The sequence below is a fragment of the Rhinopithecus roxellana genome, chromosome 10 (genome assembly GCF_007565055.1).
Source record: "Rhinopithecus roxellana isolate Shanxi Qingling chromosome 10, ASM756505v1, whole genome shotgun sequence".
NCBI classification, from domain to species: Eukaryota; Metazoa; Chordata; class Mammalia; order Primates; family Cercopithecidae; genus Rhinopithecus; species Rhinopithecus roxellana.
The window spans coordinates 98,156,502-98,174,750 of NC_044558.1; the positions used below are offsets into that span (position 1 = coordinate 98,156,502).

At 43.8% G+C, this 18,249-nt stretch overlaps 1 protein-coding gene across 1 annotated transcript; it reads right to left on the minus strand.

Moving 5' to 3' along the window:
* Positions 1-7,335: 7,335 nt before the first annotated feature.
* ASCL4 (achaete-scute family bHLH transcription factor 4) lies at positions 7,336-9,636 on the minus strand. The gene has a single exon (XM_010360651.2). The coding sequence runs from the start codon at positions 8,804-8,806 to the stop codon at positions 8,285-8,287; it is 522 nt and encodes a 173-aa protein (XP_010358953.1). The 5' UTR covers positions 8,807-9,636; the 3' UTR covers positions 7,336-8,284.
* Positions 9,637-18,249: the final 8,613 nt, after the last annotated feature.

Consider the following 18,249-nt stretch of genomic DNA (forward strand, 5'->3'; position numbering starts at 1 on the left):
GACAGATGGAGGAAGCCCAAATGAATGACATAATAGAGGCGTAGAGCACAGGTTTTGCAACAAGATGTGGTTTACTACCATTTACCTGTGTGATGCTTCTCAACCTCTCTAAGCCTCAGTTTCCTCAACTTTAAAATGGAAGTGAAATATAATACATGGCCTGTAGGATGGTTGTGAAGATCAGATGGGAATAGTATTTACAAGGACTAGGCTTGGTGCAGTGGCTCATGCCCATAATCCTAGTACTTTGAAAACCCGAGGTGTAAGATCACTTGAGCTTGGGAACTCGAGACCAGCCTGGACAACACAGTGAGACCTTGTCTCTACAAAAAAAAAAAAAAGAAATCTTAAAAATTAGCCGGACATGGTGGCGCATGCCTGTGGTCCCAGCTACTCAGGAAGCTGAGGTGGAGGATCACTTAAGCCCAGGAGGTGGAGGCCGCAGTGAGCTGTGACTGTGCCACCTGCACTACAGCCTGAGTAACAGAGTGAGACCCTGTTTCAAAAAAAAGGTGGGGGGAATGGGGCACAGTGGCTCACACCTGTAATCCCAACACTTTGGGAAGCTGTGATGGGAGGATCACTTGAGCCCAGGAGTTCAGGCCCAGGAGTTGGAGACCAGCCTGGGCAACATAACAAGACCCTACAAAAAAATTTTAAAAAATTCACCAGGCATGGTGGCATGCACCTGTAGTCCCAGCTACTTGGGAGGCTGAGGTGGGAGAAGTGCTTGAGCCGGGAAATTAAAGCTGCAGTGAGCATGATTGCAGCACTGCCCTCCAGCCTGAGCAACAGAACAAGAGCCTGTCTCAAAAATAAAAACAAAATAATAATTAAAAAGATAAAGGACTAGCCTGCCTTATAATAGGCCCTCAGGAAATGTTACCTGATGGGAGAATCTGTGTTTGGTGGTCTTTTAAGAAAGAACAGATATCCTTCCGTCCTGCACAGTTTAACCCTTAGGTCTCTAAAATTCCCAGGATCAGATGAGGTGATTTTCCAAGGCCCTCTCTAGTCCTATGACTCTGAGATAGGATTCCTCCTTCAGAGACTTTTTCTCCTGGTCAGGGAAATGAGAAACAACTTCAGGACTGGCCCCCTCAAGTCCCGCTCTGTGGGCAGAAACCGGTCTGGAGAGTTTTCTCATCCGGACACAGTTCCCTCTGCAGCATCTGAGGTTTCGTTTCGGCCACGGTTCATGACAGTGAGTAACCCAACATGAAAAGGCCCCTGACAGTTCTTCACTAAAGGACGCAGCTAAAAAGCTAGGAAAGGATTAAAAGAAAACAATCTCACCACCCAGAGAGCCTGTGAGTAAAACACACATACACAACTTAGCGACAATAATCAAAGAGCTAGAGACAGTGCTATGGTTTCATGGTCCAATAAAGAAAATATAAAGCCCCTTCAGGCCGTCTGCCCTCTCCCAGCAGCCTGTCTGTCTTGAGGTGGAGATGAAAGAGCTGGCAATGGTTGACAGAAGGGTCAAAAGAGCTCGCCTAGGGGAACAGTCTGCCTTTATAGTGATCACTGTGAGGATTCTGCGGGTCAACATTGCTATCAAAAGTTTCTTTCCTAGGGTGAAAAATTGGATTGTTAACCATTTTTGGAGATGATGATGATAACTTTGAAAGCTTTGAAGAAAACCTTTGTCTAGACAGAAACAGCTCAGAAAGCTTCTGGCATGCACACCCATCTGAAACCTCTTGACTGGCTACAGCTGGAGAATGCTGACACAGCCTAGAGGTGTTTTCCCCAGCCTGATTCAACTTGGCCCTCAAATTCAGTTTAAGGCCTTGTGACAGTCCCTTTGGACTGCTATAGCAAAGTGCTGTAGACTGGGCAGCTTAAACAACCATTTATTTCTCACAGTTCTGGAGGCTGGAAGTCCAAGATTAGGATGCCAAGATGATGGCTAGATTCTGGTGAGGGGCCTCCTCTGGGTTGCAGACTGCTGACATTTTGTTGTATCCTTAGATGTCACAAAGAGGATGAGAGAACTCTCTAGGGGTCCCTCTTAAGGGCACTAATCCTACTCATGAGGGCTCCAGCCCCATGACCTCATGACCCACTTGCCTCCCAAAGGCCCCATCACATTGGGGGTCAGGATTTCAACACATGAATTTGCAGTGGAGGGGGACAAACATACAATCCATTGCAGGCTTATAGCACCTGGAGTAACGAGGACAGGAATAAAGTCCCAAGGTCCAAGATTGAAGTTCTGTTGTCCACAGATCCAAAACTGGTCTGTGAAAGGCACAGACCCCATATTTTCAGATATAGACGACTGAAGGGCATCTCAATTCTACTCTCCTCCAAACCCTGTTCTTCTTTGAAAGGTTTTTATTCTTCTTCCCCTGTTCCCAGAAATTCCACAAAGGAAAGAAAGTAAGGTACTATTTATTTCTCTATGGCCCTTACTCTATTGCATTACTCTGTATTGGCTGCTTTGTTGATGTTTTTGTACATAAGCAGTGTATTTTTTTTACCCCAGAAGCCACAGACAAAAGGAAATGAATGAAATATTGAGCACCCATTATTTGCTGCCAGATTCTTGGGCAATGTATGTGGCATGAATTATTACTGTCTCATGTAATAAACACTAGGCCAGGCGCGGTGGCTCATACCTGTAATCCCAGCACTTTGGAAGGTCGAAGCAGGCGGATCACTAGAGATCAGGAGTTGGAGACCAGCCTGGCTAACACAGCGAAACCCCCATCTCTATCAAAATACAAAAATTAGCTCGGTGTAGTGGCCGGTGCCTGTAGTCCCAGCTACTCAGGATGCTGAAGTGGAAGAATTGCTGGAATCCAGGAGGCGGAGGTTGCAGTGAGCCGAGATCGCGCCACTGCACTCCAGCCTGGGCGACAGAGTGAGACTCCATCTCGAAAATAAATAAATTAATAAATAAATAAACCCTGCAGAACTTTCTGGAGATATTTATGGTTACAAAACCTTATACTATTAAAGAAATATGAATATCATTTAAAATGTGCCATTACAGAGAAGATCTGTGTCTTTTTTTTTTAACCAAGTCATTAAAAACTGATAACTCAATGCTTTTGAAACTAGTTACCACCCAAGGAACAATATTAAACCCATGCAGATATACTTTTCATATACTTTCATATACTTTTCATACAACCCTCATCTCACTTTCATCTCCACTGTCTGCAAATGGCAGAACCAGCTCCATCTTCAATGACTTAAAAACCTACCTTAGTTTTAGTGCATTACCTTCCAACCCTCTGCCCTCCCAGTTATTTAATCTCTCCATTTCCTAGGACCTTCACCTCCGCCTTGTCAGACTCCTTGAAGCCTTCTCACTTCTGAGCCTCCGAATCAGCTAGATCTGTTTACCTGTAAGACCTCAGGCTCAGAACTATCTTTGGTATCCCATCCTTTCCTCCACTTGGGTCACACCAGCTCAGCTCTCTTTCTCCCTTTACTGTGAAGTATCTAGAAAGGGCAGTCTTCAAGTTGACTTCTACTTCTCATTTCTTCAATCCACTGTGCTATTTCTGCTCTTACAGAGGTCTCTAGCAATAGAGAGTGCTGAAGTCAGGACAGCAATCTAGGCCCTGCCTCATGCAGCACATTGCAGAGAAACTGGGGCCAGAGTGAAGGGCTCAACCCAGTGAGTTCCCCTCATACTTAAACCACCTGACCCCTCTGATTCATACGATGCTGTCCCCCACTCCCTCTTTCTTATACAATTATATCCTCATTTAATTGCCACAATTTCATACCAGCTTGATTCTCTTTCCAACTTCTCTGGCTCCTATTTCTCAGCTCTCTTCAAAGACATTTCTTCTTCCCACACACCTTCAATGCAGGCCTGTCCCTGCTTTCTTCTCTTTATTTATTTATATATATATATATATATTTTGAGACACAGTGCCACTCTGTTGCCCAGGCTGGAATGCAGTGGTGCGATCATGGCTATTGCAGCCTCGACCTCCTGGGCTCAGGTGATCCTCCCACCTCAGCCTCCCGAGTAGCTAGGACCACAGGCATGCACCACCACACCTGGCTAATTTTTAATTTCTTTTGTAGACACAGGGGAGTCTCCCTGTGTTTCACAGGCTGGTCTTGAACTCCTGGCTCAAGCGATCCTCCTACCTCAGCCTCCCAAAGTGCTGGTATTCCCAGTGTGAGCCACCATGCTCAACTCTTCTCCTTGTCTCACCAACATTCCCCTGTGGAGATCACACCTACTTCTACTACTCCCCATAAGTGTGTGGCTCTTAAAGAAACAGCTATGCTTGACTTTTCTCTTGACCTCAACATCAGCATTTTCAGTTGCTTGTGGGCAGGAGTAGCCTACCAGTATTTTACATTTAGCATCTCCAAAACAAGACTCTTAGATTTTAAATCCACTTCTCTTTCTGTGCTCTCAATTTCAACCACAGTTGTCTTTAACTTCACTCTCTTCCTCATCCCGTCCCCCTCCTCCGAGTTGCCAAGATCTATCAGTTCCACTTGCCAATCCATCCCTCCCTTCCCATTCCCAATGACACTGCCAGAGTTCAGGCCCCCACTTCATTTCCTCTCCCTTAATTATGGCAATACCCTATTGGTCCGCTGCTTCCTACCAATGGAGTACCATGATCCTCAATCACGTACCTTCTCCAAAACCCTCCCTCAATTTTTTTTTCAATAGTTCCCCATTGGTTAAAAAAACAACTCCAAGCTGTTTTAGCTTGGCTTTCAATGTCCCTAGAGTCTTGCCTCAGCCACCATGTGTAGTCACCTATAACTCAGCCTCTCTGGGCTCTCCAAACAGTTCCTGTCTTTTTCAGCAACTTTGTTCCTCTTGTTCCCTCTGCCTGGAGTTCTCGTTCCATTCTTACCTACTAAATGCTGCATCCACCGATGCCTTTCCTTCTTGTTCCCTACTAACTTGAGGCTGGACCAAATCCCTCTTTTCTTTGGCTCCTCGTAGCATATCTTCCATTTTGGATATCAGTTATACCATTTATACCTTTTTCCTCATATTGAGGTAAAATGGGTCTATTTCCCCACCAGCTTGTAAAGAGTCTTCAAGTTCCATTCCATAAAAAAATTACAAAGCTTTCGGTGATTTTTTTGTGTTGATGTTTTAACTGGGCATGGTAACAGCAACTAGGAGTCCAAAAAAAAAAAAAAAAAAAAAAAAAAGTAGGCTGCAGCCTCAGGGCTGGATCTTTCTAGTGGGAAGAGGGAAATACAGGAACAGAAAGCACCATGCTGTGTGGCAGGAAGTGGGCATGCCTTATTACATTCGCTTCCCCCAGCTGGGACTTTGCACAGGTTGGATGCATGATATTTTCCAGCTGGAAGAGTCTAAAAGATAATGTGATCCACTCTTCATGTGTCCTAGCATAGGAAACTGGGAACACAACAGTTAGGGACTTGCTCAAAGTCACCAAGTCGATGAGTGGCAAGAGCTGGATCCAGCCCCAAGGCCAGGGCACGCTCTGCCACATCCCAACACAGCCCCTCCTGCTTTGCACGCTCGGGGTAGGGCAGGGTGGGGTGTCCCAGTGCAATCAAATGCAATCAAGGGATATGTTTGGGCTGAGTTGGAAAAATTAAAAAAAGGGAAGATGTTGAAGGACATGAAAATCTTTCTCCTTTTATGAATGCTTCATTGCCATAAAACTCCCCTCCACTCTTGCTTCCACAAAATTCACTGGAAATTTATTGTGTTCTTTTTGAAAGTCAAATTGTTCTAGGGTTAATGAAATGATCATTCACAGAAAAAGAGGTCAAACCTTTTTAAAGGCTTCATTTCCGGATTGGTGCTCCTCCTGTAAGTCACGAGAAAGGTCCCAGAAAAACTGCATGATTTTTTCTTTTAAAAAGTTACATGATTGCAAAAGGCTTTCATTTAATTATTATTATTATTTTAAATAGGAGTCTTACTCTGTCGCCCAGGCTGGAGCGCAGGCAGACACATGGTCATGGCTTACTGCAGCCGGGAACACCTGAGTGCAAGCAAACCTCCAACCTCGGCCTCCTGAGTAGTTGGGACTGTAGAGGCATGCCACCAACCCTAGATAATTTTTTAAAAAATTTTGTAGTGACAAGGTTTCTATATGTTGCCAAGGGCTGGTCTCATGCTTCGGGCCTCAAGTGATCTTCCTGCCTTGGCCCCCTAAAGTGCCGGGACTACAGGCATGAGCCAGCACACTCAGCTGAGAGAGGGTTTTATTTTTATTTTTCCAAAAGGTTTCTCAAAATCATTGCCTTATTCTCAACAGGGCTTCAAATAAAACCACATTAAGGTTTCTAGTACCAGGGTTGGTCTCAAACTCCTGAGCTCAAGTGATCCATCTACATTTGCCTCCCGATGTGCTAGGATTACAGGGTGAACCACTACACCAAGCCAATGATATGTTTTAACATGGATTTAGCGTTCAAAGCATGTATCCCAGAACCTTACCAAAGGAAGTAAGAGAGTGTGGTCACTCTGTCCCTCTTTTGAAACACTGAAGAAATCACACCAACTCCACCTGGAGATTTTATTCTTAATCAGGCTTTACTCTCCATAAACTGAGAAATAGTATTTCCCCCCAAATAATAAAATTACTAATTTATCACTAGTTAGTGACTTGCAGATTACCAAGGTCTTTCACATGCACTTCTGTAAACATTTCTGTACAGGTAAGAAAACTGAGTTGCAGCAACATTTGCTTTGCTAGCAAATGACAGAGCAAGAGACAGTACAGTAAGGGAGAAAGAAATCCTCGGCTTTGGGTTCAGGCTCAGGACTTGATCTCAGCTCAAGGAATCCTAGCAACACTAAACTGGTCAAGGTATGTAACCTCTTTGAGCTTCATATTTTTTTTAAATCACAAAATATTTGTCATACCCACCCCACAAATTTATGACAGCTAAATAGGACAAAATGTAAAAAGTCACAACAAAATTCCTAGCACATAAAAGATGTCCATTGAATATATAGCCTGCCTTAGTTGCTACACCTGTAAAAGGGGGTAATAAAATCTAAGTAAAATCCACCTGGAGGATGCACTGCCACTGTTCTCTTTGTCCATTTCCATCTCCCCTTCTTCTTCCCCCACAAACCAAAGCTGCCTCCATGGAAAGGATAATTCGGCATATTAGAAAACAACCTTAGGGATCTTTTCACAAATCAGCAAGCGTTTAACTTATCTACCGAACTCAAAATTGTTTCTCAGAAAAAAAAAATGACCCAAATTAAATATTTTAAAAAGGTTTTTAACATGGCCAAAGTCACTACATCATTTCCATATACTGTACCTGGAAGCTCCCATGGTGATAAAAATATCTGAGAATGTACCAACTTCAATCCATCTCTTTTGTCCCACATCTTTCCCCCATCCGGCTCAACCCTCAAAAAGGACTTCCAAGTAGATCTCTTTTTTATTTTTAAAGTCACAGTGCCACTTTAGTTTATCCAAAACTTAGATGGAGAGCTATAGGTCGGCGGGCGGGGGGGCGGTGCGGAATGCAGAGAAAAGGAAAATGAAGAAAACAGTGAACAAAACAATTGAGAGGAAAAACAAGTTTTCATACAAACCTGGGCTCTCTTCCAAAGAGATCATTACTTCTAAGATATTTTACTATCTGCTCAATGCTACGAAACTTCCACGTGGCCACGGGATGAAACAGTGTGTACCAAGCCATGGCTTCCCTGGCACCATCATTCACACAGTCAACAGCACATGCTGGCAAATTCGTTCTCAAGTAGCAGCTTACGGTCTCCTTCACCCAAAGCAGGAGGTCAACAATTGTTTTCAATTACATTTCGAATACAATTTCCAAAGGAAAGAATGCAAGAAAATGTTCCTCTCATTTTTAAGGGCTGTTTTTGGCTGTTTGGGGTTGTTTCTGTTTTGGTGGCAGTAAAGTTCTTCTTTGGTTAAGGTTTAATATTTATGTATACAATTTACTCACACCACGGAAGGTGGGAAATTCCAGTTGTTCTCGCCCTTTGAGTTTTTAGAATAATCGTATTTACAATGAGGCGCTCAGAATCCGAAACAGTTTGCATTTTAGAAGTATAGGTAAAGGGTCTTCTTAATAAGCACCTATAAGTTGCAGGCACGTAACCAATAAGGGCAGGGGAGAAATCCCCAAAGGTAAAAACACCTCCTCCATCCCCCAAACCCCAGTACCCATTTCTTTTTCCTAAGATTTAGGCCTGGAGAAGATACCAGATTAAGAACGCAAACCACTTTCGAAAAGGACCTTAGGCTGAGCGCCCGGCTGCGCGCTATGCGGCGGGCGCAGGGGTCCTGGCCGGCCCGGGCGCTCGCTAGCTGCCCCCCTCCTCGGGCTCGCTGCTGGGCGAAGGCGCCGAGGAGGCCTTGGACTCCCCGTCGCTGTTGCATTCCGCCCTGAGCTGGGGGACGGCGCCGGCAGCGCCCTCGGGACCCCGGGCCTGGCGCTCCAGCAGCTCCTGCAGGTGCTTGATGTAGCCGATGGCGGCGCGGAGCGTCTCCACTTTGCTGAGGCGCTTGTCAGCCAGCTCCCGGGGCAGGTGGTCTCGGAGGCGCGCATAGCCCTCGTTTACGCAGCGCACCCGCTGCCGTTCGCGCTCGTTGCGCCTGCGGAGGCAGGCGGGCTCGAACGCGCCGTCCAGCGGCAGGGGCAGGTACTGCCGTTTCCGTGCGCAGCCGCTGCGCGCCCACTCCCAGCACGCTGCGTCCAGACGCAGGGCGACCCTTAGGGGTTCCCTCCGCGGGAGTCCGGCCAGGGTCCCCGGCACGCCCAGGGGCGCAGCGCGCAGCGAGTATGGCCAGGCCAGCAGTCCCGCCGGTTTACGCGTCTCCATCATTTGCCGGAAAGCACACAAATCACCCAAGAGGTCACTCTCTCAATAGAAGAAGACGAAACAGAATCTTAGAAGCAGAGGTGCTGGTGCAGACTGCCTGGCTCAGCGGGTCTGTCTTTGGAGAAGTTTCTGGGTCCAGAGGTTAGGTTTCTGGACAGGCTTCAAGGAAGCGGTGCATGATTTCTGAAGTTCATTGAACTCCTCGATCTTTTTATGAAGATTTAGCAGAGGTGGTAGGCAAAGACGTAGGACCTCCTAATCCACACTGCAAACCCCGTCTTCCCCGCTGATCTTCTTTCAAAAGATAACAAAGGGGGTTCCTCTGCCTCGTCCCCCAGCCTGGTAAGGTGAGCTCACACCAGAGTCATCTTCCAAAGCCACCAAAAGCTTTTCAATGCCTGTAATCCACCACTCTAGGTCTTCAAGAGATGAGTCGTTCGCCAAGAGCCTAGCAATCCTCAGGATTTGAGAAGAGCTCCTCCCAGGAACCTGCAGACCTCCTGGCGGCGGAAGGAAAGTGGACCAGAGGCTTTCTCCTTGAAAATCACTTGACTGTGCTTTGTGGTTTCCCGCGACCAGGTCTAATGGAAGGAGCTTTTAGAGTGTTTGCAAACTTACACTTGCTCTTTCATTTCTGGGGTCTTAGCCTCATCAAAGGAAAAACTGCTCTCTTGCGGTTATAAAATGTGTCAAGTCAAGGAAGACCCGGGGCGAGGCTTGAGGTTTTTCTTCTTCCAAGCGGAATCTTTTAAAAACTCAATGAGGCATGTTTGAAGGGTACAGGAAAAATACAGACTGTAGCAAAGAATATAAGGGTCTGCATATTATGTTCCAACTTATGTTTGACTCAGGGTGTTTTACGGATATATGCGACTTTTTAAGAGCACATCAAAAGACTGAACAATAACAAACGCGCTTAGCCGGTAATTTCTCACAGTGCTTACTGTAAACACATCTTAAATACTGCTTCCCAACCTCCTCTTCTAATCTCACCCACGATATAAGGACATCATCTTTCCATAGTGCAGAGAGTATTTTTCCATTGGATTCTTCTTCTTTTAAAAAATGCCATTTATTTTCTCGCTTGGGGGCAGGAAAGCAACATTTGAAAGGTGGAGACCCCCAGTTCCAAGGAGAAAGGATGACATCTTTGAAGACTTACTTGTCTTTTTAACACACAACCCCCCAAAAATGAATAATCCATCCGTGTTGGTAAATCCTTTGAAGATGAAAGTGTCATTAAAAATCCAACTGTACTGGTTAATGTCAAAGAATATGTTATCACACTGAAAATCAGATTTCCTCTTCTGCAAACCAGTACATTAAAGGCGCCTTCTACTTTAAAAGTCCGACTTAAAAACAAGAGAAGCAAAAACCCCCTACATTAATGATGAGACCTTCTGCCTATTCCTCAGCAGACAAGGTGCTGCCCTAACATGTTTTTCTTTTTAGTTCGGCAAGTCCTGTGCTTCCCTGTTTGTTCTAAATGATCTGCCCGAAGCAACTCGAAAAACAAGGCAAATAAAACAGAAATAATTATTCCTTTCAGGTATAAGTCAGTCACATTTTAAAAGGTGTAGCTTGGCTGGGTGCAGTGGCTCAAGGTTGTAATCCCAGCAATTTGGGAGGTCAAGGTGGGAGGATTGCTTGAGGCCAAGAGTTCAAGACCAACCTGGCCAACATAGCAAGACCCCCATCTTTTAAAAAGAAGAAAGAAAAATTAAAAGTTGTAGCTCCCAATGAGGTTTGTACTGGCAAACAGCTTATAATATATCATCACAATTTCTCAGTAGAATTGAGAAAGCCCTTTCTATTAGGAGAAAAGTCCACCACACAGGCAGGTAGGCTGTCATACCACAAGGTGCTTTTTGGCCATGTCAAATATTTTAACTTTTAAGAGTGACAGGAAGATAATGAAATACTTTAAGCAGGGAGGTGACATTTGAAGATCTGTGTTTCAAAAAAGATAACTGTATCTGCAGATTGGGGACTAGATTGGAAGAGAGCAAAAGGAAGAATAGTTGAGGTGCCATTTCTCCTTCTCAGATTGGCAAAACTTTAAAAGATTGCTAACATTCAGGGCAGGCAAGGATTTGAGGAAAGGGTGGGAGCATAAATTGCTTCAAGAAACTATTAAAATTATTATTATTTTGAGACAGGTCTCACTCTGTCACCCAGGCTGGAGGGCAGTGATGCAATCTCTGCTCACTGCAACCTCCGCCTCCCAGGCTCAAGGGATTCTCCTCCCTCAACCTCCTGAGTACCTGGGACTACAGGCTTGTACCTCCACATTCCAGCTAAAGAAACTGTTAAAATTAATAGTGCACATCACATCCTTTGATTCAGATATCTGTCCTGTTTTGTCCTACCAAAATAAATGTAGCAATACCTATTTATGTGTACAATAATCTTTATTGCAACATTTGTAGTGATTTAAAAAAAAGAAGAGTCCAGGTGAGGTGGCTCATGCCTATAATCCCAGAACTTTGGGAGGCCAAAGTGGGTGGATCACTTGAGGTCAGGAGTTCAAGACCAGCCTGACTCCCAGGGTGAAACCCCATCTCTACTAAAAATCCTAAAAATTAGCCAGGCAAGGTGGCATGTGCCTGTAGTCCCAGCTACTCAGGAGGCCGAGGCAAGAGAATTGCTTGAACTCAGCAGGTGGAGGTTGAAGTGAGCTGAGATAGGCTGGGCGACAAAGCAAGACTCAGAAGAAGAAGGAGGAGGAGGAGGAGGAGAAAAGAGGAACAGCCTGAACAGCCTGAATGTCCATCAATAGGAAAAGAGTTAAAAATCTTAGAATATTACGCTATTATTAAAAATAATGAGTAAAATCTATATGTAAGAACTTGCAGACATATCCACAATGTGTTAAGTGAAAAAAGCAAATTGCAGAGTGACATATGCAGCGGGAACATAAAAACAATTCTACATGATGTGTGTGTCCTTTATATGTGTTTCTGTGAGCATAGAGAATGAAATAGAAAGACATACACTAAATAGTTTTTTGCATTCGTTGCCTAAAAAGAAAGGGTGGCATTGGGGAGTAAGGGGGAATGTTCATTTTTCTTTATAAATCTTTCTACTGTTTAACTTGTTAATAACAGCACTATTACTTATTTTTATAACTCAGTGAAACTTAATAAGAGAAAATGTGTAGAAAGTTCAAACAACACCCCCTGATCTGGCCCAAACCAACAGATTTATCATTAGAAATTAGAACTCTTGGATCAGGGTTTCTGGCTCCTTATAAATTCTGTCTCTGAGGAAGAGGTAGCTACAAGACTTTCTCTCTCTCTCTCTCTCTCTCTCTCTCTCTCTCTCTCTCTCTCTCTCTCTCTCTCCCCTAATACCACAATCAAAATTGGTCAAGGCCAGGCGTGTTGGCTCATGTCTTAATCCCAGCACTTTGGCAGGCAGATCGCCTGAGGTCAGTAGTTCGAGACCAGCCTGACCAACATGGAGAAACCCCATTTCTACTAAAAATATAAAATTAGCTAGGTGTGGTGGTGCATGCCTGTAATCCCAGCTACTCTGGAGGCTGAGGCAGGAGAATCACTTGAATCCAGGAGACGGAGGTTGTGGTGAGCTGAGATCGTGCCATTGCACTCCAGCCTGGGCAACAAGAGTGAAACTCCATCTAAAAAAACTGGTCAAATCCTGATCCTACGGTGGTCTTTTTATAGGATCCAAGTAATATAATGACCTAACTGCATGGTCACAAAGAATGCTGACAGAGCATTCTTTCCTAAAGGACGAAAGCATTGAAAATAAGTGACTTTTCCAGTAGGAATAGGACTGTTTTACTCACATGATGTGCAGGGTATGGGGTGGGGGTTACCTTCTTTACATAAGAGATCAAAAGAAGAAGTTTTGACTCCTGATTACTCTCCAGTCAGTTTTGACCCAGATAAACGTTCTCTCCAACCTAAAGCTGTCCTAAGGCTGGCTAGATCAAGTAACACATGCTAACCTGCCAAGAGCAACTGGGGCTGGGTTTGTGTAGTCCTATTTAGGTCTGCTCATGAAAGGGGGCAGATGGGCAAGTGTATCTTAATCCTTTCCTTCTAGCTTTTGTCTGTTCTTCCTTGTTTAAGGCTACCTTCTCCTACCGCAAATTTTACAAGGCCTCCTCTTGTCTATATAACACCCTGGTGTAAATTATGAAGAGGCACCAAACTCAAGGCTTGGAGAATGAATGGCTGACTCTAAAATTCATCTGGAAGAACTTTTGGGCAAGGACTGCCCAAATTCGGAAAAGAAGACCAAAGAACGCAACGTGCACTTTTAATATTGATGAGGAAAAAAACACCACTTGCGATTCTAATTGAGGCTGTGTTAAATAGAAAGATTAAATTGGGTCAGGTGCAATGGCTCACACCTGTAATTCCAACACTTTGGGAAGCTTAGACAAGCACATCACTTGAGCCTAGGAGTTTGAGGCCAGCCAGGGCAACATGGGGAGACCCCATCAATGCAAAAAAATACAGAAAGTAGTCAGGCATAGTGGCATGCGCCTGAGGTCGCAGCTACTCAGGAGGCTAAGGTGGGTGAATTGATTGAGCCCAGGAGATCGAGGCTGCAGTGAGCTGTGATTATGCCACAGCACTGAGCCTGGGCAACAGAGCAAGACCCTGTCTCCATTAAAAAGATTAATTTGGGGAGAATTACCTTTTGTTTAAAAACGTTACATTTCTCCATATATGCACATAATAGAACTCATTTCTTCAGGTCTTCTTTTATGCTCATTAGTAAATTTTGGCCAGGTGCGGTGGCTCACGCCTGTAATCCCAGCACTTTGGGAGGTGAAGGCAGGCAGATCACGAGGTCAAGAGATCGAGACCATCCTGGCCAACACGGTGAAAGCCTGTCTCTACTAAAAATACAAAAATTAGCTGGGCGTAGTGGCACGTGCCTGTAGTCCCAGCTACTCAGGAGGCTGAGGCAGAAGAATCGCTTCAACCCAGGAGGCAAACGTTGCAGTGAGCCAAGATTGCGCCGCTGCACTCCAAACTGGCCACAGAGCAAGACTCCATCTCAAAAAATAAAAATAAATTAATTAATTAATTTCAAAGGTTTTTCCATGTAGGTCTTGAACATATTTTATTATGCTTATTTCAAGATGTTTTATAGGTTTTGTTGCTATAGTGAATAAGTTTTTTTCCTGTTATTCAAAGTTACTGATTACTTCATATTAATCTTTGATCCAGTCATTTCACTAAACTCTCTTATTAGTTCTAATGGTTTTTAAACATGATAAGATCTACATACAATTAAATGCACGGATGTTAAATATACAACTTAATGAGCTTTGAATAAATTTATACACTTGTGAAATAACACCCACTCAAGATGGTTTTTTTTTTTTTTTGAGAGACGGGGTCTCACTCTATCACCCAGGCTGGAATGCAACCGGCACAATCTCGGCTCGCTGCACCCTTTGCCTCCCAGGCTCAAGCCATCCTCCCATCTCAGCCTCCCGAGTAGCTGGGACTACAGGCATGTACCACCATGCCCAGCTAATTTTTGTATTTTTAGTAGAGACAGGGTTTTAACATGTTGGCCAGGAAGGTCTCAATCTCTTGACCTCATGATTCACCCGCCTGGGTCTCCCAAGTGGGTGGCCCAAAGTGCTGGGATTACAGGTGTGAACCATCACGCCCAGCCCATCTTGGTATTTCAATAAGAAAGCTTCTAATGTTTCACTATCTAGTAGATATTCTTTACCAAGTTAAGGAAATTTGTTTGTTATTATCAGGAATGGCTATTAAATTTTATCAAATGCTTTTTAACATCTATAATCATGTATTTTCTTTTTTTATTTGTTATTGTAGTGAATTGCTATGATAGATTTTCCAACATTGAGCCATCTTACATTCTTAGAATAAAATCCTATGAAGTCATAATTCTTTTATACAATGCTGGATTCAATTTGTTAATATTTTATTTAGAAATTTTTTTCTTATAGTCCCAAGTTATATTGGCTCATAGTTTCATTTTCTTGTGCTCTCCTTTTTTGGTATCAGCATTATTTCAAACTCTTAAAAATAAGTTGAGCGGCTTTCCATCTGTTTCTAGGTGTTGGAACCATTTGTAAAATATGAAAATTATCTGTTCCTTGGAGAGTTGCTAAAACAAAAAACATTTTTTTTTTTTTTTTGAGACAGGGTCTTGCTCTGTCGCCCAGGCTGGGGTGCAGTGGCACGATCCTGGCTCACCAAAGCCCCAACCTCCTGGGCTCAATCGACCAGCCTCCCGAGTAGCTGGGACCACAGCAATGTGCCATCACACCCAACTAATTTTTATATTTTTGTGTGGAGATACGGTTTCAACATGTTGCTCAGGCTAGTCTTGAACTCCTGAGCTCAGATGATCCACCTGCCACAGCCTCCCAAGTGTTGGGATGACAGGCGTGAGCCACTGTGCCCGGCTATGGACCTTCTTTGGAGGTAAATTTTCAGTTACTTTTTCATTTATTTTATCATTGTTGTTGGAATTTTAGGAGACCATTAACAAAGACAGCGATCTTGTCTTTCTCTCTTGAATTTCCAGCTTCCTTCAATGGCAACTACTGCTCCTTTGTTTATCATCTTAGACTCATGGACAGGCAGTTCAGTTTTTGCCCCTTAAACTTCTAAAATGAATCAGAACAGTACATCAGTTAAATTAACCCCAAAATATGGTGGACCCCAGGTCAAAAACTCATTCCTGATTTTATTTGCTATTTCTAATGAAGGCCATTCCAGTATAGCTGTCCAGAGGTTATGCAGTCAAATAAATTACCCACAGAATAATCCTCCAAATTTAAGAAAAATCCTCATTATCAAATTGCTAGGCATAAATTAAAACCCAAAGCTTAAATAACCTTCTCCTTTTAGGTTAAAATTCAGAGATATGAACATTAAAATTTCTTTGGCTAAACTCCTAAAACCATTTCCCTTCTGTGATATTATGATATATTGGGTTTTGTCCACAGTTCCTGGCTTGTAACTCCCTAAGCTCTTGTTATAGTCTTTTGTTATAATGTTAGGGCACTCAGAAGCAGGCCTCAGAAAACAGAATCTCTCTCTTTCTCTCTCTGAACTTGCCCTGCCCTTCTTTCACCAGCCCACAGCAGAACTCTTATCTTCCACCACCTTTATAATCGCGGGTCATGAGACCCTCAGTTCAGGAGTCCTGCCCCATCCCCTGGAGGAAGGAACGCTGCACGGATGAGACTAGGAAGAATGTGAACAGACAGGCCTTGCTGGGTTTCCCCACTCAGTCTACTAGTATTGGATCACACCCTTTTTGTCCAGTTACATTTCTGCCTGGTAGTCAGTCATGTCTATCCAATAATGTCTCTGTTAAAGGCCCAAGAGGACAGGGTTTGGAGAGCTTCTGGATAGCTGAACCCCTGGGGGTTCCTGGAGGGTGGCACGCCCAGGGAGGGCATGGAAGCTCTGCACCCCCTCCCTGTGCCATGCTCTGTGCATCTCTTCATCTGTATCCTTTGTAATATCCTTTGTAATAAACTAGTAAACCTAAGTTAAGTGTCTTCTCGAGTTATGTAAGCCACTCTATCAAATTAATGGGACCTAAAGAGGGAGTCATGGAAACCCCAATTTGAAGCCGGTTGGTCAGAAGTTCCAGAGGCCCGGACTTGTGACTGGTGTCTGATGAGGAAGGGTCAGGGGGAAGTCTGATGGGACTGAGCCCTCAACCTGTGGGATCTGATGCTATCTCCAGGTAGATAATGTTGGAATTAAATTGGAGGGCACCCAGTTGGTGTGTGTTGCAGAATTGATTGCTTGCTTGGTGTGTGGGGAAAACCACCCCACATTTGGTCACAGAAGTCCTCTGTGTCGTGGTGTAGATGATGTGTTTTTGTTTTGTTTTGTTTTGTTTTTTTGGCTCACTCTTTGATTTCTTATTCTGCTCAATCTAGTTAGAGGGGTGTTGTTTGAAAGACTGAGTAGAGTCTGGATTCATTCATTGTGCATGACTCTCACAGAAATTCGTACAGTTCCTTCAGATCTGAGAAACTGAATTAGTTTGAAACCAGATGTGTTCAGCCTTTAAAGTCCTAAGACTTGGCCGGGTATGGTTGTTCATGCCTGTAATACCAGCACTTTGGGAGGCCAAGGCAGAAGGATCACTCAAGACCAGCCTGGGCAACATGGTAAAACCCCATCTCTACAAAACATACAAAAATTAGCTGGGTATGGTAGTGCATGCCTGTAATCCCTGCTACTCGGGAGGCTGAGGTGGGAAGATTGCTTGAGCCCAGGAGACATAGGTTGCAGTGAGTTGAGATCATGCGATCTGCACTCCAGCCTGGGTGACAGAGCAAGACTCTGTCTCAAAAAAAAAAAAAAAAAAAAAAAAGAAAGAAAAAGAAAAAAAAATTCTTAAGAGTTAACAGAACACACAAGATTACCCCAGTTCTACAGCCACATATACTGCGTTTAGAAAACAAGTAATTCCACAGCTTTTAGAGGAGTTGAACAAGTACTTAGGACATTAATCTAAGAGAAATATTGTTCTAAGTACTAGTGCTTAATCCTCTATACCCATGTGTCAGTTTCCTAAGATCAGAGCAGAGACTCAGTGGTAGCCAAGATAAGGGGGGCAGCCTCCTCAGAATGCTGTCAATAAAACACTAAGCACATATTTAGCTCTTGAGCCCGAGGATCAGTGATTTGGCCTGACCTCAGCTCAGTTCAAGCATATGTCCCACATGGCAAACTCAGAATCAAGGGGCAGAAAAATAGACTCCATTTTTTCCCGAGAGAAAAAAGGTTGGCTACCGAGAGGAGTAAAGAATTGGGGTTATTGATAAAAATCTCTCTATATTACTCCCCACTCTAAAATAATTGCACAATGTAAACTAGGCGCATGTCAGGGGCTCCATAGCCACAGGTAGGTAGCAGCTATCACGCTAGGCAGTACAGTTCTAGAGTCACTGGTGTCCTTGCAATTTCTCAAATCCACCAGGCAGTCTCTTGCCTCAGAGCGTTTGCTCTTGACCTTCTTTCTGACTGAGACATTCTCCCTCTAGATGTCTGCATGGATCACTCTCTCCTCCCCTTTGGTTTAAATGTCACCTTTTGAGTGATGACTTCTCTGTCTACCCTATTAAAATCGCAGGCCCATCCCCAGGCATTTTCTGTCCATTTTCTCAGCCATTCTTTTTTTATGTTATTTATTGCTATCTGGAATATTGTGTATTTTAATTACTTATTTCTTTATTACCTATCTTCTTTCATTATAAGGTAAGCTCCAGAGGAACTTGTATTTTTTGCCTGTTTTGTTTACTATATACCCCCAGTTCCTAGAGCAATGCCTGGCACATAGTAGACACTCAACAAACATTTGTAGAATAAACTCTATGCCTCTCTGCAAATATTAAATAAAGAAGGAGGTCAGTCCTTACATTATACATTATAATTGTATCAAACTTATGG

What these genes read in the sequence shown, in the direction of transcription:
- ASCL4 (XM_010360651.2), bottom strand. Translation starts at nt 8,806, where the DNA reads ATGATGGAGACGCGTAAACCGGCGGGACTGCTGGCCTGGCCATACTCG.